This window comes from Suricata suricatta, chromosome 9, assembly GCF_006229205.1.
Source record: "Suricata suricatta isolate VVHF042 chromosome 9, meerkat_22Aug2017_6uvM2_HiC, whole genome shotgun sequence".
NCBI lineage: Eukaryota > Metazoa > Chordata > Mammalia > Carnivora > Herpestidae > Suricata > Suricata suricatta.
In genome coordinates, this window is record NC_043708.1 from 26751920 (window position 1) to 26777889 (window position 25970).

The 25970-nt window shown below is 41.2% G+C and overlaps 2 protein-coding genes across 3 annotated transcripts in view; one reads left to right on the forward strand and one right to left on the reverse strand.

The window, feature by feature from the left end:
• The window catches only part of LIN52 (lin-52 DREAM MuvB core complex component), a 107257-nt gene extending 104829 nt beyond the window's left edge, over positions 1 to 2428 (reverse strand). Inside the window, exons 1-2 of one of the 2 annotated variants that reach the window (XM_029951020.1) lie at positions 2350 to 2428; positions 2077 to 2125 (exon numbers count right to left, since the gene is read on the reverse strand). In XM_029951020.1, coding sequence (XP_029806880.1) covers positions 2077 to 2107 — 31 coding nt within the window. In that variant the 5' untranslated portion in view covers positions 2108 to 2125; positions 2350 to 2428. The remainder of the gene's footprint in view (positions 1 to 2076; positions 2126 to 2349) is intronic. The other variant, XM_029951019.1, reaches the window with a different exon arrangement.
• A 153-nt stretch (positions 2429 to 2581) lies between these two features.
• On the forward strand, positions 2582 to 25681 carry ALDH6A1 (aldehyde dehydrogenase 6 family member A1). Its single transcript, XM_029951888.1, has 12 exons — positions 2582 to 2737; positions 10372 to 10428; positions 12682 to 12756; positions 12930 to 13091; positions 13294 to 13372; positions 13754 to 14056; positions 14972 to 15093; positions 17352 to 17541; positions 17731 to 17912; positions 19706 to 19885; positions 20159 to 20257; positions 23660 to 25681. The coding sequence occupies exons 1-12, from the start codon at positions 2687 to 2689 to the stop codon at positions 23762 to 23764; spliced, it is 1605 nt and encodes a 534-aa protein (XP_029807748.1). The 5' UTR covers positions 2582 to 2686; the 3' UTR covers positions 23765 to 25681.
• The last annotated feature ends 289 nt before the right edge of the window (positions 25682 to 25970 follow it).

Genomic DNA, 25970 nt, shown 5'->3' on the forward strand with positions numbered 1-25970 from the left:
TATAAGTCTAATTACATGAAATAGAAGTGGGGGTTTTGATTTTTTACTTTGCTTTTCTGTTTGGAGTATCATTGTAACTACTGTATTGTAAATGACGGAAAATAATTGCATATGTTAAAAAAATAAATTGTGTAAAAAAAAAGAAGCTGTATTTAAGTTCAAAGTGCTCAACTTGATTTTGTCAGATTAAAAGGAAAAGGTTAGGTGAAGGATATAATTCTGTAAAAGATATGTATGAAAACTAAAAAGTCAAGTGTGCAAGTAGAGTTGACTATGGAGATGGCTAGAAGACGAAAGGAAAAAAAGATTTCCAACATTCTTCCTAGCCAGAAAAAGGGGAATAAAACAGAGAACACAAACACACAAAAAATAAATACAAGCAACATAGCTCTAAAATCTCCAAAACTTCTAAAAACAACAGTAATAAACTAAAAATTTTAATACCAATTACTTCTACCATGTGGCTGATTTTTTTTTAAATTCTGGCAAGATATACATAACAAAATGTATCCCTTTAACCATTTTTAAGGGTACAGTTCAGTGGCATTAGAAACATTCACACTGTTGTGAAACATCATTACCATCCATCTCTAGAATATTTTCACCATCCTAAACTGAAACTCTGTATTCTATATAACAATTCCCCATTCCCTTAGCTGATTTTATAAACGTCCTTTTCCTTTTTTCTGGCAAGAAAGATATTTCAAGAGAGCATCCAGACAAGAGATGGAATATTTTTTGACTCTGAACACCCATACTTTCTTATACAGTATGCACCTGTGCTCAAAAAACCTAAGACTAAGTTAAACTTGAAACACAAGACTAATATTTTATTGATTAAAATGTTAATTGAAGGTCTACTGCTTGCCAGACACTGTGCTAAATTCTGGGATCAAACTATGAACAAGAGGGACTTAGATTTTATAATCTAGCATGAAAGGGGCAAAGTTAACAGAATAATTATGCTGACAGTGAAGGTAGTGAGAGTGAATAATAGTGAAGAGAGGCAACACCAGACACTGTGTTCTGGGAAACCTCTGTCTGGGAAGTGACATCTAAAATGAGACCTTAAAGTGCAAAAGCTCTTACATGATTGATTAATCTCTTCCTCCCCCAAAGCACCTAACATTTTGCCTGTCATACAATGGGAACTCAGAAATAGCTCTCCTGGCCTCAATTTCCTTATTCCTTAAGTAAACTTCCAAGATTCCTTCCAAATACAAAATGTGTTTGAGAAGAGAAAACTATATATCAATGAAATAGACGTGATTTGGGGGCGGTAGAAGCAAAAATTAAGTGAGTTCAGAAATGAATGCAAAATCATAAATAAGGCAGAACGGTGCGCAGAAGAATGCGTATATACCTAAACCACTAATTTGCTATCGGAAGTTACTTTCATCTTAGACAACATATAGACAGAAATCGTTCACTCACTCAGCCTGAGGAAACAACACGTACAGAAGAAGCAAGAGAGTCTGAGATAAGCGCACACGGAAAAGCTCAATTCTCATCTTCCTCTGGGAGGGGACCAAGACGGGAAGGACCAAGACAGGGCAACGGTCCCAATCTACCGAGGCAGAAGAATATCAGGTTTTGTTTGTGGCTTAATTCCGGGAATGAGATCGGCCACCAACCCCAGCTAGGGTTTGAGAGAATCTTTCCAAATGCTCAAAAAGAAGAGAATCGACTGTTCCATGGGGGGGGGGGGGGGGCCTGTGAGGAAAACTACACTAAAGCACCAATTTCCCCCAGCAGTATCATCTCCTCGGCCCTGCCTCACCCAAATGGGGCTAAGGGAGGGCTAGGGCGACCCCTGACCTTCTGCGTGGAATGGGCCCCATGAGGGTGCCCTCCTCCACCCGATTGGTACGCAGAGGGGAAACGGGGCACCTCTGGAGCTGCTGTGAAGAACAGGCGAGTTTGAAGACGCACTCGAATCCTCAGAAAAAGAAGTCGATAGGAAACGGTTGGAGCCCCAGAACAAAAGTGTAAGTTCGAGGAGCAGGCAGAGAGTGGAAGTCACCAGCAGAGCAAAGAGGGAGGTTGCAGCCGAAAGATCTCTAAGCCGGCTCTTACCGTCTGTGGGAGACGCCATCTTCCAAACCATGTCACGTGACGTGGCTAACTGTCGGCGGGAAAGCAAGGACCCATAAGCCACGCCCCCAAGGAGAAACCCCTATCCCAACTCGCAGCCCCATCCATTTCCCCGCCCCATAGGGCAGTCTTTGCCTAGCCCCGCCTCCAGTGTTGGCCACACCCCCTCACATAGTGATAGAGGTGGGGCGACTGCCAAGTTCTTGAAGGGTTTTATTTACTTTCTTCGGTGAGGGGGTGGGACCGCCAACGTACCTGTGGCCAATCGGGGTTCTCGTTTAGGGGGCGTCTTCTCCGTTTGCTCGGTACAGAGTACTCAAATCGGGGACGCCTTCCCTTCCTCGGCCAACAGAATTTTCTGACGTGAGAGGGGGCTAGGGCTCTTCCACTTCTGACCAATCGCGCATCTCAAAGACCGGGACTGAGGAGGTGCTCTAAGGTGTTAGGGTGCGTGATTGGCTAGAGGAAATAGTCTTCTCCACCAATGAAGAAGTGAGGCAGGCTGGAACAGCTAGGCCTGGAGGCCGTGGCGCTTCTAGGGAGACACTCGTAGTAGGGGCTCTTGGAGGCCGACAGCAGGCGGCTGAGGGCCATGGCGGCGGCGGTGGCGGCGGCGGCAGCAGTGCGGACCCGGATTCTGCAGGCGAGTGAGGGTGGTACAGAGGAATGGTACTGAGGAATTGGGTCCTTTCCGTCCCCTGTCTGAGCCAACCCCTTCTTAGCCGACCTTGCAGTTCCCACCCGGCGCGTGAGGCCTTCACTTCTCACCCGCCCTCGTAGGATCCTGGACTGTCACCCCTGGCTCTCTGCCCTTTTACTCTCGAGGCTCTCCCTTTCTCACTGTGGCCCACTCTCCTCCCCGAGCCCTGCCTGTCCCTGCAGTCACTAACTTGCCCTCCCTAATTTTGGTCCACTCACTGTGTTTGTTGTCACCTCTGTGCCAATCACCTCTCTCACCTTCTGTACCATAAACTCCCTTTTCTGGTCACCTTTCTCAGAGCTCTTTCTCCTGGTCAGAGTAACCAGATTGTTCCCTTCCCCTCACCCTACTTCACTGTCTGTAATCCGTGGTAAAGGAAGGAAGCACACGAGGGGGAGGGTCAGTGATGAACTTTGAATCTTCTTCTAGAAAATGTACTCTAGGTTTTCCCCCAAAGCAGTTATTTGCTGAGCTGTTTTAACCTGTGCGCCTGAGCTATGGCTGTTCGTATTTTCCACAGGCTGTCCCTGTTCTTGCCAAGAGTTTCATTTAAACTTTTAGCAAAGTTACAGTATTCTTGTTAGTGGTAAATAAGAATACATAGTCATACTACCAGGTGTTCCAAGCATATGCAAGGGACCAAACATCTGAAAACAAAAGTCATAGAAAAATGAAGTGATAAATATCTCTAAAATGAGTGGTAGAAAACAAACAAGAAGTATTCGTTCCAACTACCTAACCCAAAGTCAGCTCTGAGTGTGCCAACACAACCTCACACTTGTTCATGGTGGGGATTGGGTCCTTTCTGCATGCCTGAGACTTGTGGTTTCTAACTCTGTTTATACCCTTTCCCCAGTTTTCACAGCCCAACAAGGGCTTAGGCAAGATTTACTGCAGGCAAAGATTCTGGAACCTACAAGAAACAGCTCTGCCCTTCTTACTTGTTACATCCAGCCTGGGAACTTCTTGTTCTTGCTGGACTTTTAGATAAGATTAGCGCTTACCAGGTTGCAATGAGTTCTACTGCAGAAACTTAAGCATTTTTAGGATTCTTAGCAAAGTCAGTAAAGTTTCATGCTTAAATGTTTTTTAATGGGACAGTGAGGAGAATGCGCTGGAAAAGTTTGTCAGGTAATCTGGCTTCACTCATCTATTTCTTGCTGAGATCCTAATTGATTTTCTAGTATCTTTTTTTTTTTTGTAGTAGGGATACAAAGTTTCTACCCTATAATTTCCATTACCAATTTAACCTTGAAATCTTTTACTAAAATTGACTTTTTTCCTCTCCCTCCCCACCATCAGTGAGTCATTGATACTCTTAAGAAGGTATTTTGTCCTTTGAATCAAGGAGAGGAATCTCCCTTTCTATGCACTTTATTTTGGAAACAGACGGTGTTTTATGATTCATTTGAAGAAACTCCGAGTTGACCTGGAAGAAGACAGAAATAGTCATTCTTAGCCAAAAAGGAGTTACTATAATATGAAACTTTGATAAAGAGTAGTCTAGGAGTGGGGCGTGTGAGTGGTTCAGTTGGTTAGGCATCTGACTTTGGCTCATGATCCCACAGTTTATGGGTTCAAGCCCCGTGCTGATGGCTCAGAGCCTGGAGCCTGCTTTGGGTTCTGTGTCTCCCTCTCTCTGGCCCTCCCTCACTTACACTTTGTCTCCCTCTGTCTCTCAAAAAAATATATATATACGTTAAAAATTAAAAAAAAAAGTAGTCAAAGAGCACCTGGATGTTTCAGTTGGTTAAGCGTCCAACTCGTGATTTCAGCTCAGGTCATGATCCCAGGGTTCTGGGATTAAGCCCTGCATTGGGCTCCAGCTGAATGTGGAACCTACTTAAGTTTCTTTCTCTCCTTCTGCCCCTCTCCCTTGCTTGTGCTCCTCTCTCTCTAACTCTCTAAAATTGAAAAAAAAAAAGTAGTCTAGATTCTGGCAATCATGAATTTCAGAGAATCATCAAAAGGATCTGTAAAGGAAAGAGTTGGTGTTTTCAGTGATCTTTTTAAAGTTTATTTATTTTGAGAGAGAGAGTGTGGGGGAGGGCTAGAGAAAGAGGAGAAGGGAGAGAGAATCCCAAGCAGACTCCCTGCTTTCAACACAAAGCCCAATGCAGGGCTCAAACTCATGAACCATGAGATCATGACCTGAGCCGAAGTCTGACGCTTAACTGACTGAACCACCCAGGCACCCCAACTATATTTTTTAAGTTTATTTATTTTGAGAGAGAGTGTGTGTGTGAGCAGAGGAGGGGCAGAAAGAGAGTGGGGGGGGAATTCCAAGCAGGTGCTGCAGGGTCAGTGCAGAGCCAGCCTCGGGGCTTGAACCCACAAAACTGGGAGATCATGACCTGAGCCAAAATCAAGAGTCAGGTGCTCAGCCAACTAAGCCACCAAGGCACCCCAGTTTAAGACTTTTTGACTGTACAATGGTGTGAAAGCAATATGCATTCAGTAGAAACCATACTTTGAGTTTTGAATTTTTATCCTCCTCACCCTCCAACAAAATGCAGTATGATACTTTTGAAGAATGCTGGGCACCAGCAGGGAGTCACAGCTCTCTGTCAGCCACATGATCACAAGGTTAAACAACTGATACACTCTTAAACATTCTGTACCCATACAACCATTCTTGGTTTTCACTTTCAAAACTGCATTCAGTAAATTACATAAGATATTCAACACTATTTTTTAATGAAGCAGTCTTTGTGTTAGATGATTTTGCACAATTATAAGCTAATGTAAGTGTTCCAAGCATGTTTAATGTAGACTAGGCTGAGCTATGATGTTCATTTATTTGGTAGGTTAGGTATATTAAATGCATTTTCAACTTCCAATGGGTTTATCACATTCAGTTTTTCATCCTGCAGAAATAGTACTGAATGCTTACTCTATTCCAGGAAAAGTGCCAGAGGCTGAGGACACAGCCATCTAGTGATCTAAGGGGAGAGAGACTTTATCATTAAACACTCTATTATTCCCTAATGTGATATAAGACATAGAGGAATTTAGGCGTTGTATGACCTCTATAATCAGGTGCTTGGCCTAGATGTGAGATTGTGAATTTAAAATGTTCTGATTTTGCTGACCTGCACTGATACCCAAAGTGATGTCTAAGTAGGGAGATAAGGAGTAGGAGTGAGTCAAACAAATAGAATTCTGGGCAAGAAGCAGCAGTATGTGTACAAGCAAAAAGAGCACAAAACATGTTCCAAATGCCTAGAACATAGACAGCAAGGAGGAAAGTGGCAAGCTATGAAACTAGAAAAGTAAAGATACCACGGGAAGTCTTCTAAGCAACATCAAGATTAGCCTTTAAGAACAGTAGAAAGCCATTGGAGCTTTTTTAAACCAGGAAGTAATCTGCTCAGATTTGTGTTTTAGAAAGCCCCTCTGGCTGTAGGGGAGGAAGCTAGATTCAGAAAGCTTAAACTTGGAGTCTAGGAGACCTGAGTGGCTCAGTCGGTTGAGCGTCCAACTTCAGCTCAGGTCCTCATCTCACAGTTCGTGGGTTCGAGCCCTGCGTCAGGCTCTGTGCTGACAGCTGGCTCAGAGCCTAGATCCTGTCTTCAGATTCTGTGTCTCCCTCTCTCTCTGACCCTCTGCTACTCATGCTGTCTCTCTCTCTCAAAAATAAATAAAAACATTAAAAAAATTTTTTAATATTGTAAAAAAAATTAAAGGAAACGGTTACTGAAGTCCAGGGGAGAGACAATGATGGTATATAGACTGTAGTGAAGACAGGCAGTGTAGAGAAAAAAGGCTGTGTTCCAGTGACTCCTAGGAGGACAGATTGCCAGGATTTGATTCACTGTGGTGAGAGAGGAAGAAGCTGGGGTTACATTCTGGTTTCTTCTTGGGCAACGAGGTGAATAGTGGTCCCCCTCACTGAAAGGTGGGATATAGAAAGCAGAGCAACTTGGTGAGAGGAAGGTGAGGAGTTCAGGTTTTTCAATATGCACCTAAATAACATCCACATAGAGGTGTGGTGAAGACAGTTAGGTGGATATTATCTGAAGAGGAAGCTGGCTAAGAACTACAGATTTGGGCATCATCAGAATCTAGATAATCAGGCCACAGCTGTTGATCACATCACCTGAGGAGACCGTGCAGCATGAGAAAAGAAGGCCTAGGACCAAGTCTTGAGGAAATCGAATAGTTAGTGGCCAGGTAACAGAGGATGATATCAGGACATACTGAAGATGAGTGAAAAGGGCGTGAAAAGGTTAAGAACAGGAGGACTGGGAAAAGCCCATGGGATGTAGCGAGTCACTGGTGTTTAGTCATAAAGGTTGGAGTAGACCAAAGGGTTAGTGCAAAATGAGGAAATAAAGGTAATTAGTATAGAGAATCCCTGCTATTAGATGAAGAGGGGTTGAAGTTTCAGGAAAAAAAGAGTAATTTTTTAAATTATATTTTATTACCAAGTTGGTTTCCATATAACACCCAGTGTCCTTCCCCACAAGTGCTCCTCTCTATGACAATCACCCCCCTTCCCCTTCTCCCCTCCCTCTTCAGCCCCCAGTTTGTGCTCAGCATTCAAAAGTCTCTCGTGATTTGCCTCCCTCCCTCTCCCCAACTCTCTCCCCCGCTTTCCATTCCCATGGTCTCCTATTAGGTTTCTCCTGTTAGACCTATGAGTGACAACATATGGTGTCCAAGTGAAGGCTCATCTCTGCACCCGTGCTCTAAAGCCAACTTATCCCACTACCCCAGATGCCTCCATCAATTACCCTTTTTTGTGACAAGAAAAGTTGGCTTTAGAGCACAGGTGCAGAGATGAGCCTTCATTTGGAAGACAGACGTCTCATTTGTCAGTCCATAGATACTAGTGGTGCGCTTCTGTCTCCCAGTCACTTTGTCCCCACAGAGCTTGCTAGCTATCTTCTCCCTCATAAGAAAAAGGGAGGAAAAAAGGATGGGTATAGATCAGTTTCGTAGGGTTGCTGGTTGGAAGTTGAAGTTCTCATCTGATGGTTTCTGTTCCCTCTGAGGTAAGAAAAACAAAGATCAGCTCTTGAGAATGAAAGAGGAAGCAGCAGGGTTAGAAGTTTTAAGAGAATAAGTTTGGAAATAGCAAAGAGTAAGAGCAACTAAGAAGCAAGGTGACAGAGGTGTGACAAGGAGAAAAGAGATAATAGGAAGGAGATAAGAGAAGTTTTGAAAAAGCAAGGAGTGAGAGAAAAAGGTATTTATAATAATATAATAGTAACATTGAATGAGCACCAACAACTTGCTATTTTCCATATCTGGACAATCTTGGTCACAATAACTGTAAAGTAGGTGAACAAGACAGATTGGTGCCTACCTTCATGGAACTCAAGTCTTTTGGGCAACAGACAAGTAACCAGTCAACTAAAGCACAGAGAGATATACCTGATAGGGGAAGTACTGTCTGCTATGAGAGTCCAAATAGGGACACCTAACGTAGTCTTGGGTGGGGACAGTCAGCCACCCAGTGAGCCTTTCATTTGTTCCATAGATACTTACGGAAACATCTCCTGTGTACCAGGTACCATGTTGGTATTGGGAACATGCCTATAAATAAAACATGGTGGGCTCTAGAAGAGTGTTAATGGTTTGAAATCATTTTTGTGGGGAATGGGAGAGGAAGTAGATGAGGCATTTGGAAGAATCTTCTGCTGGCCCAAAGGAGACTCTTTCCCCTAGACAGTACTGTAGGAACACATACAAATTCTTGCATTTCATCCAGCCCCAAACCCTTTGGTTAATGTTTCTGTCTTCTGGGGTACCTGAGTAGCCCAGCCAGTTAAGTGCCGAGTTCAGCTCAGATCATGATCTCATGGTTCACTAGTTCAAGCCCCATGTCAGGCTCTGTGCTGATGGCTCAGAGCCTGGATCCTGCTTCAGATTCTGTGTCTCCCTCACTTTGCCCCACCCGTGCTTGCGCTCTGTCTCTCAAAAATAAATAAATATTTTAAAAATTAATCAACTTCCATAGCATATGTACAAATGAAGAGTTATTTTATTGTAACTGGCCCCTCCCCCATTTGCTGCTTATGTCCTATTAAATGTTACCTATACAACACATTCTTTTTCTGTAACGTGGCGTTTTTAAGCAGCTTTATTGCAACAAAATTGACATAAACTCTACATATTTAAAGTATATTATTTGATAAGTTTTATATTCTTTTTTTTAAGCTTATTTATTTTGAGAGAGTGAGTGAGTGCATGAGCAGGGGAGGGGCAGAGAGAGAAGGACAGAGCAGGCTTTGCACTGTCAGCATGGAGCCTGATGCAGGGCTCAAACTCACAAACCAAGATCATGACCTGAGCCAAAACCAAGAGCCAGATGTTTAACCATCTGAGCCATCCAGGCACACCAAGTTTTATACACACCTGCGAAAATATCATCACAATCAAGATAATGGGCCTATCCATCACCCCAAAACTTACCTTCTTATCCCATCTTCTCCACTTCCTCTGTCATCCCCAGGCAACCACTGATCTGCTTCCTAATACTGTAGATTAGTTTGCATTTTCTAGTTTTACATAATTGGGATCATACAGTGTATACTGTTTTCATGTCTGACTTCTTTCACCCAGTATAACTGCTGTAGTTAACCATGTTATTGCATGTGTAATAGTTCCTTTTCATTGCTGAGTACTATTCCAATGTGTGGGTATACCACATTAGTTTTTCTATTCACCTATCCAGTGGTGGACATTTGGGTTATTGCTAAGTTTGGAGCTATCACAAAGCTGCTATAAACATTTGTGTTCACATATTTATATAGGCATATAAATACTTATACTTACATTTGACACCTATTGTGTTAGATACTATCTGAGAGTTTTCATATTGTTAGGATTTGTGGTGACTACATTTTCCAGGCCAAAAATTAGGAAAATATGGTCCAACAAAAAAAATTTTTTTTTTAAGTTTCTTTATTTCGAGAGAGGGAGCAAGCAGGGGACGGACAGAGAGAGAGGGAGAGAGAATCCCAAGCAGGCTCTGCACTGTCAGCACAGAACCCAACTTGGGCTTGAACCCATGCACCATGAGATTATAACCTGAGCTGAAGCCAAGAGTTGGACATTTCACTGACATTTCACTGATCCAGGTATCCCCCCAAAAATTTTTAAATCAGGACTGTCCTGGAAATTGAGGACACGATCATTATGGTTTATTATTTTCTAATACTTTGCTGAACCTCATGGTCTGATATCTTTTCTCTTTAAAGACTATATGAGTCTTTTTTTTTTTATGTCTTTATTTTATTTTGAGAAAGAGAAAACGAGTGCAGGGGAGGAGCAGAGAGAGAGGGAGACACAGAATCTGAAGCAGGCTCCAGGCTCTGACCTGTGAGCACAGAGCCCGATGCAGGGATCAAACCCACGGACTGTGAGATCAGGACCTGAGCCGAAGTCGGACACTTAACCGACTAAGCGACCCAAGTGCCCCAAAGACTGTGTGACTTTTGAGAGCAAACACCAAGTTCTTTTCCATTTACCCAGAGTAACTAGTGTAATGTTAAGCATATGGTAGCCATTCCAAGTTTTAATAATTTTCTGCTCTCATTTATCAAAATCATCATTCTTTTACCTCACAGGTCTCTTCCAAGGTGCATTCCACTTGGTATCCTGCATCCTCCTTTTCTTCTTCAGTGGTAAGTTTATTTGACCCTAAAGTTAGACTTCTGAGAAGGAATACAGTAAAATTTTGAGGTATTCCCACTTATCTTCTTTATAAAATTGTGACCAGAGTATACATGAAATCTTCTATCTTGGTTTTTTATCTAATCTGTTAATTATATGTCATAAGCATTTTCAGTATTGCGAGATGCTCTTTATAGCAATGAATATTTTTAAATTTTTTTAAATGTTTTATTTTTATTTTTGAGAGACAGCATGTGTGTGACAGTGGGGGAGGGGCAGAGAGCTAGATACACAGAATCCAAAAGAGGCTCCAGGCTCTGAGCTGTCAGTACAGAGCCAAACATGCGGCTCAAACTCACAGACTGCAAGATCATGACCTGAGCTAAGTTGAATGCTTAACTGACTGAGCCACACAGACCCTATATAGCTAAGATTTTTTTTTAATTTTTTTTTAACTTTTTATTTATTTTTGATACAGAGAGAGACAGAGCATGAGAGGGGGAGGGGCAGAGAGAGAAGGAGACACAGAACTGGAAGCAGGCTCCTGGCTCTGAGCTAGCCGTCAGCACAGAGCCTGATGCGGGGCTCGAACTCACGGACGTGAGATCTGACCTGAGCTGAAGTCGGAGGCTTAACCAACTGAGCCACTCAGGCGCCCTGCTAAGATTTTTTTTAATATGTATTTATTTTTTAGAGAGAGAGAGAAAGATCATGTGAGCAGGGGAAGGGCAGAGAGAGAGAGAGAGAGAGAGAGAGGATCCAAAACAGGCACTGTGCTGTCAGCACCCAGGCGCCCCTGTGACTATGATTTTTAATAGCTGCAAAACTAACTAAAAATTTTCCCCATAAAACACCTAAATTGGTTGACTTTTTCTTTTTTTTTTTTTTTTTTGAGACAGAGCATGAGGGGAGGAGGGGCAGAGAGAGAAGGAGACACAGAACCGAAAGCAGGCTTCAGGCTCTGAGCTAGATGTCAGCACAGAGCCTGACGCGGGGCTTGAACCCATGAACGTGAGCTCTGACCTGAGCTGAAGCCGGAGGTTTAACTGACTGAGCCACCCAGGCACCCCAGTTGGTTGACTTTTTCAATGAGAAACCAAACATTTATTTATATAGTTTTTTTCCTTCTTTTAGATTATTTTCCTTCTGAGGTAGGATTACTATGTCAAAAAATACAAGCATTTTCGTGACTTCTAGAGGTTTTGTTGATCCCACCAGATAGTTATCCTCTTCTTCACAATCTTTAAAGTTGTTTTCATAGAACTGTCAGCCATTTGCAGTAGCTAAAGTTTAACATATAAGGACAGGTGCTCAAAATCCTTTCTATTTAAAAGTATGCACATACTGTAACACAGTAGTCCTTAACCTTTTTGGTCCATAGCCCCCTTTGAAAAAAAAGTTTTTTAATGTTTTTATTTATTTTTGAGAGAGAGAGAGAGTGAGCAGGGGAGGGTCAGAGAGAGAGGGAGACACAGAATCCAAAGCAGGCTCCAGGCTCTGAGCTAGCTGTCAGCACAGAGCCTGACACGGGGCTCGAAGCCATACACCGTGAGATCATGATCTGAGCCGAAGCCGAACGCTCAGCCAACTAAGCCACTCAGCAAAGCTACTTCTCTGAAAAACTACACACAGAAGGGTGCCTGGGTGGCTCAGTCAGTTAAGTGTCTGACTTTGGCTCTGATCTTTTAATCATAAATGCAATACATGCTTATGGTGACATGACAAAAGTCAGCTGGGACAACAAGTCAACTAGCTAATCTTTGTTAATATAGAATCTGCTACTTTTTTTTAATGTTTTATTTATTTTTGATACAGAGAGAGACAGAGCATGAGAGGGGGAGGGGCAGAGAGAGAAGGAGACACAGAACCGGAAGCAGGCTTCAGGCTCTGAGCTAGCTGTCAGCACAGAGCCCGACGCGGGGCTCGAACCCACAGACATGAGATCTGACCTGAGCCGAAGTCAGAGGCCCAACCGACTGAGCCACCCAGGCGCCCCCAGAATCTGCTACTTTTTTAGTTGAAGCTTTACAGTGACATAAAGTTCCACTGTGTGATTAGCAGGGAATTTTCCTTAGAGAAATCACAGTATTGAGAGGCTCAGCCACATCGTAATGAACACTATAGACAAGTACATTGTGTATCTCTTTCTTAGTGTTAACATTTCTAGAGAACAGATTTACTATCAACCCTGAATTCCTTCCTCTTCATGAAAAGGAGAGAAACTATGAACTAATACCAAGTTTTGTGGGGTTTTTATTTTCCAGCCAGCTGTAAAGCTCTTCATCGATGGGAAATTTGTTGAATCCAAAAGTGACAAATGGATTGACATCCACAACCCAGTAAGCAAAGCTGCTTTGGGATTTAAACTGATTAGCCTAGAATTCTGGGAAGGTGGCGGGAAATTAGAGATGTGGGTGTTTTTTATGAAGTACATAGTGCTGCCTCTGTGCCTAGATGAAAAATGGACAAGGTGGACAAGGGGCAAAAATGATGTGCTGCTTTTTCCCATCAGGCTACCAATGAAGTCATTGGTCACGTTCCTCTGGCCACCAAGGCTGAAATGGATGCAGCTGTTGCTTCCTGCAAACGTGCTTTTCCTGCCTGGGCAGACACTTCAGTGTTAAGCCGCCAGCAGATCCTGCTCCGTTATCAACAACTCATTAAAGAAAACCTGGTAAGAAATAATTTTCCAATCTGTTGCCTAGGATGCAGAAGCCCTTTAAGCGGCCCTCCGTAACTCTACAATTCGAAGAGACATAGATCATGGCTCTCTCCTTTAAACTTCTACTCCCGCAGTTTTGTTCTTCCTTGGCTACCTAGGAACTAAAAGGAGGCACATCTTTGCATTGGTTTCTATTTGTGTGTTTTTTCTCTAGAAAGAAATTGCCAAGTTAATCACGTTAGAACAAGGGAAGACCCTCGCTGATGCTGAAGGAGATGTATTTCGAGGCCTTCGTAAGCTGGGAGTCCCTCTCAGGGAGTTCAGGAACCCTTTGGGAAGGAACAAAGGAAGATGGGAGGTTGCTTCTTCCTCTATGTAGATTTTTCTATCCCATGATCTTTTTTAATACTTGTGAAAAATAGCAATACTTCTTTGGTACCTGTGAGATCAGTTTACTTCATTTCTTTAACTTGATTATTCAGTAGGTAAATACATTTCACTGTGTTTTTTCGGAGAATCTCATTTTGCTCAGCCCCTTCACATGGAAGGACAAGTCAGTGTGTGTGCCATGTGTCTGGCCTGAGCCATTCTCTGTCCTCAGGGATGACCAGAGCAGGACAAAGCTAAGCAGTGCCCTGTAGAGAGCTGGTGGTCTGACTACTTCTCTGTTGCAGAGGTGGTTGAGCATGCCTGCAGTGTGACATCCCTTCTGCTGGGAGAGACCATGCCATCTATCACCAAAGACATGGACCTTTATTCCTACCGTCTGCCTCTGGGGGTATGCGCGGGCATTGCTCCATTCAATTTTCCCGCCATGATCCCCCTGTGGATGTTTCCAGTGGCCATAGTGTGTGGAAATACCTTCCTACTGAAACCATCAGAGCGAGTTCCTGGAGCAAGCATGCTTCTTGCTAAGTTGTTCCAGGACTCTGGTGCCCCAGATGGAACACTGAATATCATCCATGGACAACATGAAGGTAACTGCCCTTCTGTACATGGCACTTAATCTGGCTGCCAAAAAAATTGAGGTGTTGAGTGGTGAAGGAATATTTTAGGATGAGGAACCTAGGGAGGAAGGGATTTACTGATAGTAACCTACATGTTTGAAGGTAATGTTTGTGGACTGCCATCCCTGTGTGCTAAGCTAACTAACTGGGGAGTAGCAGTGCTTCTGGCCCTACAGAATACACTGGGACAAAGAAATATGGATTAGGTCAAGACAAAAGAGATAAAAGAGAAAGTTTTCAGTTCAATACTGAGAAAATGTATAGATCTTAGAGAGACTAGAGCCCTTCTATTCCACGTAGTAACAGCTAACACTTAAAAAACACTTCTGTGTTTCAGGCAGTTTCTAGTGCCTTTCATATATTATCTCATTTAATCTTTATAACAATCTCCTGTGGTAGGTACAATTGTTTTTCCATTTTACCGGTAAGGAAAATGGAAATGAAGTAATTTGCTAGAAACTATCAAAGCCAGACAGTCAGTACCCAGGTTTTTACTTTTTAAAATGATGCTATATTGCTGCTCGCATGACAGCACAATAGTACCTGAGAGTCCAGTATATGGTGACCATTAAGGAAATATCACATTCTCCACAGATAGAAGGAAGAGTTGAGTATTAAAAAGCTGCTATTTTGGAGGAAAACAGGAGTTGTAGCCTTTGGAGTTAGAAATAAACATAACAATTAAGAAAAATAATGAAAGGGAAGAGGCTAAATAGAATTAGAAGTTTAAAAAATTTAAGAGAAGGAACTTCACAATGGGAATCCAGGGTAGAAAAATAGAAGTGGAAACTTCTCATTCATAGCAATGGGAAAGGCAAGTTTGCCATGTTGAGAAGCCCACAGCCATTTGTTCCTTTGTGGTAATCATTTCTTTTCTTCTTAAAGCTGTAAACTTTATTTGTGATCATCCGGATATCAAAGCAATCAGCTTTGTGGGATCCAACCAGGCAGGAGAGTACATCTTCGAGAGAGGGTCAAGACATGGCAAGAGAGTTCAAGCTAATATGGTGACTTCTTATTCCTTTTCCTCCAAACTCTGTTATATGTATTAAAATTACCTACAGGGGTGCCTGGGTGGCTCAGTTGGTTGAGCATCTGACTCTTCATTTCTGTTTAAGTCATGATCTCAGGGTCATGGGATCGAGCCCCGTGTCAGGCTCTGCACTGCCAGCATGAAGCCTGCTTGGGATTCTCTCTCTCTCCCTCTCTCTCTGCCCCTCCCCTGCTCATTCTCTCCCCCACCTCAAAATAAATAAACTTTAAAAACTAATAATAATAAGGGTGCCTGGGTGCCTCAGTTGAGTGTCTGACTTCGGCTCAGGTCATGATGTCATGGCTCATGAGTCAAGCTCCGTTGTCGGGCTCTGTGCTGATAGCTCAGAGCCTGGAGCCTGCTTCAGATTCTGTGTCTCCCTCTCTCTCTCTCTCTCTCTCTCTCTCTCTCTCTCTGTCCCCTTCCACTTGCTGTGTCTCTCAAAAATAAAAACATTAAAAAAGTAATAATAATAATAATAATAATAATAAAACTACCTACAAACACCACGATCCCACTCTCATGCCAATATGTCTTTATTCCCACTTCATCCTGAATGTCCTCCTTTTAGTCATGAACCTGGTAATGAGTTTTTCCTGAGCCACTTTAATTAGTTTTTGTCTTAGACACTTAATCTTGGTGACAAAAGGCACTTTTCTCCCTAAGAATGTTACTCAAATTCTTTGGCATTAGCAGTAGCATTCTGGTCTTGTTTCTTCCTTCATACCATGCTTTCTAGCCCTTTCTCTTTCCTTCCATTCAAGGCATATCCTACTATAAGGTCAAAGATATGCTTTTCCTAACAGTCCACGCTATCTAAGATACTAGAAAGAGCCAAATACCCTGTACATGAGTATGGGCCAAATGCATAGTAATTTTCTTATACTAAATGTGAATCTAATTGCCTCTTTCTCACCCTTTGGTTAATGTTGCAGAAAGGACAGCCACCTCTACACAGGCTTGGAAACTATTCCTGATATGCCCACTTATTTCTTTTCCTGGATAAAGTGTTTTGGCCAATTTGGCTTAAGCCCCTCCCAGCTCATTACATATTTATTGAGTGTATTCTGTGTCTAGTGGTATATTATGTGTAATTGGATAAAATTAAGTAGGAAACATGGGATCTATGCATGCACTAAACTATAGTTGTACAGTAATCCCCCCTCATCTGTGGAGGATGCCCTCCAAGACCCCCATTGGATCCCTGAAACTGTGGATAGTACTGAACTCCATATATATTATATTTTTCCTATAAATACATATCTATGGTCAATTTTAATGTATAAGTCAGGCACAAAGATTAATAACTAATAAAATAGAACAATTTTAATACTATACTATAATAATATGATCTCTTGAACTATCTTATTTTTTTTTAAATAGCTCATTGTCAAATTGGTTTACATACAACACCCAGTGCTCTTCCCCATAAGTGCCCTCCACCATCACCACCATCTCTTTTCCCTCTTGAACTATCTTATATTTTACTCACCCTTCTTATGATGATGATGTAAGATTATAAAATGCCTACATTATGAGATGAAGTGAGATGAATGATATTGGCGTTGTGGTAAAGTATTAGGAAGCATAGTTTGCAGACATCAGTTGACCTTGGGTAACTGAAACCATGGAAAGTGAAACCACAGATAAGGGGAGACTACTGAATCTGGAAACATATGTGTAGAAATGACCATGTTACCCTACCTAGTAAAGAAACTTATGAGGCTATGTGTCTAGAAGCAAGCCAATTTGGGGAACTTCTTTTCCAAAAGTGGTGTATCAAGAGGTCCACGTATTTCACCTTTCACCCGGTTGCTGTATTATTACTGGCAGCTCTTTGTTTCCATTGTTCTTCTTAAAGCTAGAAATCCCAGCAGGCAATAGACTGTTTCCTGTCTAACTTAGGAAAGAGAAGGGAGTTCTCCTTGGTTCCTGGGTGCAGTATGTAGTCTGTCAGTTTGACTGAATGTGATTATGTGACTGGAGGTTTTGTTTTGTTTTGTGGTAATGGTTTTGATCTAAATAAACATAACAGCTTATCAGCTAAGAAAGTAGAAAAAAAAACCAAGACTTCAGCAGTATCAAAATGATAGTAAATCTGGCCTCAAAGCTACAAAGGGTAAACTTTCTCTTTCCTCAAATTCTTATTTGAAATCTCAGATTCTTTGCTTAGTTTCTTAGCCTCATTGTCTTTTGCCAAGGAAGATTCATGTTCTTTTTGTATTTCCTTAGGGAGCCAAGAACCATGGAGTAGTCATGCCAGATGCCAATAAGGAAAACACCCTGAACCAGCTGGTTGGGGCAGCCTTTGGAGCTGCTGGTCAGCGCTGCATGGCTCTTTCCACGGCAATCCTTGTAGGAGAAGCTAAGAAATGGCTGCCAGAGCTGGTGGAGCGTGCCAAAAACCTGAGAGTCAATGCAGGTAATGAGTTATCTGCCCGGCTCCTTTAGACTTTGTATCTGTGGCACTAAGACCTTGGTTTTAGTGTTGGCTTTGGCCAGTGGGAGTGATCATGTCTACTCTTTAACCATTGCCTCTATACTGTACATGCCATAGTTAGCAGTCATATTTGTTAATGAAGACCTTAAATACTTTTGGGTTGTTTTATAGGAGACCAACCTGGAGCTGATCTTGGCCCTCTGATCACCCCCCAGGCCAAAGAGCGAGTCTGTAATCTGATTGATAGTGGAACAAAGGAGGGAGCTTCTATCCTTCTTGATGGTCGAAAAATTAAAGTCAAAGGCTATGAAAATGGCAACTTTGTTGGACCAACCATCATTTCAAATGTCAAGGTGATAACTCTGGCTTATTTATTTCACACAAACAAGCACTAAAGTTACCTTGAAGCCTATCAATAGAATCTCATCCCTCCAAATGAAGACATTTAATGACTAAGACCTTATCTCTTGCCAGAATTGCTGAGTTATTTTATTAGAGTCTGAATAAACCTCCTCTCCTGACATCCAGCCTCCTTCCACTCACTGTACCAGTGGTCGGCAAATTTTCCATAAAGGGCTAAATAGTAAACATTTTTGACTTTGCAAGGATATACAGTCTCTGTCACAACTACTCTTAGGGGAAAGCCCATTAATATTGTGTGGCTATGTTCCAATAAGCCTTTATTTATGGACAATGGAATTTAATTTAAAAAAATTTTACATGTCATGATTGATTTCTTTTGCAGCCATTTAAAAAACACAGAAACCATTCTTAGCTTGAAACAAGCAGCAGGCCACATTCAGCCCACCGGCTATATTTTACCAACACTATCTTGTATCTGTTACTTACCCACTTAATATTCATTTTTCCTTCTCCTTGCTGTCTAGCTTATAGCTATTGCAGTGTGTCCATCAACATATTGACCACCCAGTATTTACTGAGTACCTACTCTGTGCCCCAAATTTAGCTGCATCTTCTCCAGAAAGTGACGAAAGAGAAAGACTTCATCTCTCAATTTTTATTTATTAAAACTCTGCAAGTCTCTCAGCTAAAATTAATGACAAAATTGAGGTTAGGAATCTATGTCCCCACTATTCCTACTATAATACTGAATAATTAAGAGTTGAATGTAAGTGTAGTAGAAATTATAAAATCTCTTGCCACAGAACCATTGAGGAAAAATCCACTTAATAGCAACAAACACAGCCAACTAGCTGCTGTGGTGAAGGATGTTTTGAATGTCTAATGTGACCTGATATCAAAATATAAATGTACAGACTCCTTTGGGGAGGCGAAGGAATGAATGAGAATGAATTGTTTATGTTACAGAAACATTAGTACAGGGTTTCCTTAAACAGAAACACTCTCCTGTGGTATTTTCAATATATATTTGATTTAGGGGCAGCTGGGTGGCTCATTTGGTTGTCTGACTTCGGCTCAGGTCATGATCTCACAGTTTGTGGGTTCAAGCCGTGTGTCAGGCTCTGTGCTGACAGCTCAGAGCCTAGAGCCTGCTTCGGATTCTGTTTGTCTCCCTCTCTCTCTGCCCCTCCCCTGCTCATGCTCTGTCTCTCTCTCTCTGTCTCAAAAATAAATATTAAAGTTTTAAAAATATATATATGATTTATAAAAAATGAATTTTCATGTAACTTTTTACAACATAATAATTGTATAGATAGGTTATACAAGTATAAAAGAGGAAGCTAGTGATGGGTCATGGGACCTAAACATAAGGTGCTTAAAGGGCAGGAGTATAGTTGTAGTTAATAGGAATTTCAAGTTGTTTATATGGTTGGTAGCTTAGAAGATGGAACACAGCAAGAAAGGACTGTAAAACTTGAGAGACTATTGAATGCTGAGAATGAACTGAGGGTTGAGGGGGAAGGGGGAGGGGGGAAGAGAGGTGGTGGTGATGGTGGAGGGCACTTGTGGGGAAGAGCACTGGGTGTTGTATGGAAAACAATTTGACAATAAAATATTATGGAGAAAAAAACTAAATTAAAAATAAAATAAAATAAAAAATAAAAAGGTGTTTAAAATGAAGAGAGGTTACTAACATGAAAGCTGTCCATGTAAGCAGTGGCTAATAAAGTACCAGATAAGCCTAAAATACTGACTTCTTTTCTGAATGCATCACTCCTGGCAGCCAACTATGACCTGTTACAAAGAGGAGATTTTTGGTCCAGTTCTTGTGGTTCTGGAGACAGACACTTTGGATGAAGCCATCAAGATTGTAAATGACAATCCATATGGAAATGGAACCGCCATCTTCACCACCAATGGAGCCACTGCTCGGAAATATTCCCACCTGGTGGATGTTGGACAGGTTTGTGAGTAGAGTTTTTAGGAGATTCTTGTGGTCATGTACTGTTCCCGATCTAAGGGAGACAGTTAAGTGATCAGTTGCTGCTCCTCTGATTTCCCACAATGCCCCATTTCTTCCTCAGGAATTACAGGTCATGGAATGAGAATGCAGGATGGAATAGGATAGAAGTTGGGGTATTTAAAATTGGTCTGTCTGATGCTAAGCATTTATGCTTCTAAATGGGAAGTTCCTTTGTTAGAGTCCTTTTATTTACGTGGATTTTTTCTGCTTCAGGTGGGGGTGAATGTCCCTATTCCAGTGCCTTTGCCGATGTTCTCATTCACCGGCTCTCGATCTTCCTTCAGGGGAGACACCAATTTCTATGGCAAACAGGTAACTTTAAGAAAAAAAATTTTTTTTCTCTAAGAAACTTTCTTGAATATACTCAGGAACAAGGATTCTGCAAGGAAGACCCTGACATTAGCTTCTGTGGGGTCATAAGTTGTTGAACCATGCTTGTCAGGATATTCCCTAGAAAAGATTTAAAATATAACAAAATTTTGCCAAAGCTATTGCTTTCTGACTAACTCAAGACAGCAAAGTTTTGGGGAAAGAGCATGAGGAAGTCCAACCCTTTATGTATGGCCTTTCCTCTGCCTGTGAGCCTTTCTTCCTGCCTATCCTTTTTCATGTAAGTCTTAATCATCTGTCTTGTCTAAGTTTGAAGCATGGACTCCTCCAGAAAATCACCTCTGACTACCACCTTCCTCAGTTCTGGGTTAGGAATGCCCCCATGTGCTCCCACTGCACATTTTTCTCCTGTAAGTTATTCATTTGCAAGCAGATTTTTTAATGTATATTTATTGTTGAGAGAGAGAAAGAGCATGAACAGGAGAGGGGCAGAGAGAGAGGGAGAGACACAATCCGAGGCACGTTCCAGGCTCTGAGATGTCAGCACAGAGCCTGACACAGGGCTTGAACTCATGAAATGCAAGCTTATGACCTGAGCCAAAGTTGGGTGCTTATCCAGGCCACCCACGCACCCCTTCATATACAGAAATTTTACTGAACACCTTCTTTGTACCAGACACTATTCTAGGCACTATGAATACATTATGAACAAGAAAAATAAAGCATATTTGGCACAGAATGGCCTGGGGTCAAATTCCAGCTTCGCCTGTTATTAACTGCATGACTTTGGGGAAATATTCTGTGTCTCAAATTTCTTATCTATAAAATGAGAATAACAATAGTACTTCTATTTCATAAGTTTATGAAGATTAAATCACCACTGTTCCCACATCCTTCAGCAGGTACATATGTTCTAAGGCAAGAAGAGACATGGCAGGTTCAAATAGCAGAAAAGGGCTGGGGCACAGTGAGTGAATGAGAAGGAGAGTGGTAAGAGAGGAGGTCAGAGAGGTAGGGGAAATCCTGTAGGGCTGTGTAAGCCCAGATAAGAACACATAACATTGTAATTATTTATTTAACTGCAGTACCTGGCACAGAGCAAGTGCCCAAACATGTGTTGAACAAATCGGCTCATGAAAGTTCTGTATAACCCCACAGAGATACAGCTATTTTGGTACCTTCAGTAATAAACTACATGTTATCTATACAGAACTCTCTTTTATAGTTCAATAAAAAAAATTAACAATAGCACTATATAGCAGAATATAACAGTGTGGCCAACTGGTTAAGAAAACACATTGGGGGGACAGACACCTGGGTGGCTCAGTTGGTTGAGCATCTGACTTTAGCTCAGGTCATGATCTCAATGTTCATGAGTTCGAGCCCCACATCAGGCTCACTGGTGTCAGCGCAAAGCCTCCTTCTGATCCTCTGTCCCCCTCTCTCTGCCCCTCCCCTGCTTGCTCTCTCTCTCTCAAAAATCAACATTAAAAAAAAGGAAAATATTTTGGCTATTTGGAGGCAGATTATTCAGATTGTGAATTAGTCATAGCTTTTGCAAAATTGATTACTTTGATTCTATTAACAACAATTTCTTTTGAGGGAAGCAGAGTAAAACTATTGCTTTTTTTCTCCCTGTCTTGGTTTAATTACTGTTAAGTCATCCTGGTAAATGAGGTGTCTTGGAGGAAAAGACTGAGCCCATACACAGTTTGAAGTCTTAAATTCTTAAGTAATCAAATTTCTATTTTGGGGCACCTGGGTGGCTCAGTCAGCATCTGACTTGATTTTGGCTCAGGTCATGATCCCAGAATCATGAGGTCAAGCCCAGAGTAGGCTCTGTGCTGGCCGTGGAGCCTGCTTAAGATTCTCTCTCTCCCTTACTCTCTGCTCCTCCCTCCCATAAATAAATTCACGAATTTAACTTAAAAAAAATATTCTTGGGGCACCTGTGTGGCTCATTCGGTTAAGCTCATGTCATGATCTCATGGTCTGTGGGTTCGAGCCTCACATTGGCTCTGTGCTGACAGCTCAGAGCCTGGAGCCTGCTTCAGATTCTGTGTCTCCCTGTCTCTCTTCTCTCCTGCTTGTGTTCTGTCTACCAAAAATCAATAAACATTAAAAAAAAAATTCTCACTCCGTCTTCCTCTGCCCCTCCCCCGTTTCATGTTCTCCCTCTCTCAAAAATTGCTACTTTTATTCTTCTGGAAGAAAGATAAGAAAAGTATCATTCTCGGGGCGCCTGGGTGGCTCAGTCAGTTAAGTGTGTGGCTTCAGCTCGGGTCATGGGGTCATGATCTCACAGTTTGTGGGTTTGAGCCCCGCATCAGGCTCTGTGCTGACAGCTCAGATCCTGGAGCCTGCTTCGGATTCTGTGTCTCCCTCTCTCTGACTTTCCCCTAGTCACGCTGTCTCTCTCTGACTCTCAAAAATAAATATAAAACATTAAAAAAAAGTTTTAAAAGAAAGTATCATTCTCATAATAAAATGCCAACTTTAGTTGTATTCTATATTGAAAATATATAATTCTAAAGCTTTTTAAATATATATAACATGGCCCAGATTTTGTCAAATAATTCTAGAAAAGTATTTTAAAGAAGCTATTGTTTTTTCTCTAACATTATCTTTCTAGCTTGCTAGTATTTTTTGTGTTAGATCTGCATAATCTATTCTCTTTTGCTCAAGCCTATTCTTACTGAATAAACTATATATAAAGCCTTACATATGAATTTTTTTGTTCACATTATAGGTGATTTAGAAGTGAATGTTTGTAAAGCAGACATTTTGCTTTAGATCTGTAAGATATTGTGGATTTTACTACTTTAGTATTACTGACAGTTGTCAGAAATGACCTAATATATATTCCATCCCTTCATGCCTTTTTCTTCTTCACAGACAAGAGAGAAAAACTAACAGTTATTGAACAGCAATTACTTTGCTAGGATGTTTGAAGGTCATCTCATTTTCCCCTTACAGCGAGGTGAGCCATAGGTCACAGATAAGGTCCAAGGTTACACGGTAGTCAAGGAGGAGAGGCAGGATTTAGCCAGGTCCTAAGACCTCAGAGCACATTATATGCAGCTCTAGGAACAGAATGAACTACAAGTTTAACAGATTACACTGTTCAATTTTTCCATTTAGATCCTCTTGACTAGTTTGAGCATAATGATAGGTAAGGTTTGACTATTTACTGTGCCAGGTATTATGCTAAATGTTTTAAATAAATTATCTCATGAACAACATGTTGGATTTTGTTTGCACCAACTCAAGTGGCAACATGAGTAACACTTTACGGCACCTCCTTCAAAAGATGATTGAAAGAGAAATTATGAAACCCCCAGGAATATATGGTAATGTTTAAAATTTTTCCTTTGTTCTCTTTAGGGCATCCAATTCTACACTCAGCTAAAGACCATCACTTCTCAGTGGAAAGAAGAAGACGCTACTCTTTCCTCACCTGCCGTAGTCATGCCTACCATGGGCCGTTAGAAACAAGTTTGTTCCAGATTCAGTCCACCCTGAGTAATCTCCCTCTGTTCTTGACAATTCATTTGCCAACTTTGCTCATATCAGATCCCTAGGATTGGAATACCTGGTAACTCAAATCTTTCTCGAGACCATTGGCCCCTGCAAAGTTGTTCTGGGGAGATTCCTAGTGTGACTCTGAAATCAGATTTTCATTTGCTCCTTACTTTGGTTTTTGAGGTAACTGTTATAACTCTAAAATGCTTATATGAAATGAGAGCTTAGGCTGTTTCCTAAAAGTTCTCCCCTTTGCTGATGACTTGAAGAAGGGAAGATTAGTGTATGTAAAGATGATCTTCCAATAACTGGAAGAGGACTTCTTGGATGGGGAAATAGGACAGAGAATAATTCACCCTTTGGTTGATCCTCAAACACAGCCCTACATAAATGGCAGCTGTCTCTCTGCCCAGCTTTCCTGAGCCTGTCATTTATCTCACACTATGAAGGAGATAATCCATTTCTACTGATCCCACCATTGTGACAACTGCTTTCTTTTCTGCTAAATGCACTTTGTCCTAGTGATTCATGACCACTAATTCTATCATTGTTACTGTTCCTGCTTCTTAAAATCACTTCTCAAGGATACCTCAGTATATACTGGATAAATCAATTTTTTATTTTGTGTGCCAAGTGTTAAATTTCACATTTGGTTTCAACAGTCATAATGTTTCAGTCATTAATTCAGATGCAAATGGGGTTTTTTAAGAAAACTATTTCAAAAGCTTTTTAGGGCCAGACATCAAGGAGTATTCCAGCCATGAAAGCGTGCAAGACTCTTGCCTTAAGGAAGTGTAACCAGGTATTACTTGGTGAATTTTTTATGTTGTTTTTCTTGCTTGCATTTCTCAATGTTATAATTTTTAATGAAAGAACTCTTAATGTAGAGTAATTCATTGGTGCCTAAGAAATTTCAAGGCTCTTCATGACATGAAATAGTAAAAAAGAAATGCTTTGACAGATTCTTCTGTGACCATTAATTCAAGTGTTTTTATGCCTTTTCTTCTGATATAGCTAAACTTTATATCAGAGCAGAAACTGATGAGCTAAAAATATCGATTCCCAACTGAATCAAGCCTTTTCGGATATAGTTTTTACCCAGTGAACTAGGAGAAGGCTGCTGGCTCTGATAAAATAATCTTTGGTCCTCTGCCAGATGACATATGTCATTTATTTTTCTTCTCCCTCCCTCATTAGTCACTTGGATAATGCTAATCTGCTCCATGGCAGTGATTCAGTGAACTAAGGATATGAAAATTTTGAAAACATTTGTGCACTCTGTGCGTTTTAATACTACCACTGCTGGATAGAGTGTCAGAATCTTCAATCACTTAAGGTGACTGGAACTTTAATAAAATACATGTATGACTCTAATGGGTTTGTTTGTTTTGGGGCTTTGGGGGGGTTGTTTTGGTTTGTTTTGGATTTGCCTTCCTAAATGTGAGGCAATAAAAATATATAATTTGATAATAGAATGCCCTTTGTTTTATTTCTACTTATCACTGCTGGCAACTAATATTGATACTTAATCCAGTCCAACAACTACTGGCCAGGTTGAATGAAAGCTCATATTGTCTAAATTCCAAGTGGAATTAAATATAATCCCAAAGATCCCTATGTTTTCCTTATATTTAAGGGAAATCACTTTTTTAAAGATACTGACTCATCAGAATTGTGCTGCTCTAATTGGAATCAACTCATTTGTCTAGCTACTTGCTACTCAGAAGAATATCTTGTTTCTTATATGGAATAAAATATTGGTTATATTCAGGCTTGTAGCACCTTTTAAATTTAGTATGGTCTCATTTGAAGTTTCTCAGATCCTATGTTGTACTAATCAATTATGAATAACAAATTACAAATAAAAAGCTCTTAAAAAGAAAACCTGACTTTTTGTTTTGTTTTTAAATATTTATTTTTGAGAGAGAGAGAGTGCAAGTAGGGAGCAGCAGAGAGAAGGAGACAGAGAATCCCAGGCAGGCTCCGCACTACCAGCACAGAGGCAGAAGTGGGGCCCAAACTCATAAACCATGAGATCATAACCTGACCCGAAACCAAGAGTTGGATGTTTAACCAATTGAGCCACACAGGCACCCCTGCCTTTTTGTTTTTTAGTAATGCCTTCCTAAATAAATCCTTTGTCCCTAGCTTGTAGGGATTCAGACTTCCCAAT

Coding starts and splice junctions, on each gene's coding strand:
- ALDH6A1 (XM_029951888.1), top strand. CDS start 2,687: ATGGCGGCGGCGGTGGCGGCGGCGGCAGCAGTGCGGACCCGGATTCTG. Junction 13,373..13,753: donor AGATGTATTTCGAGGCCTTC/GTAAGCTGGGAG, acceptor TCTCTGTTGCAG/AGGTGGTTGAGCATGCCTGC. Junction 19,886..20,158: donor ACCTGGTGGATGTTGGACAG/GTTTGTGAGTAG, acceptor TTTCTGCTTCAG/GTGGGGGTGAATGTCCCTAT.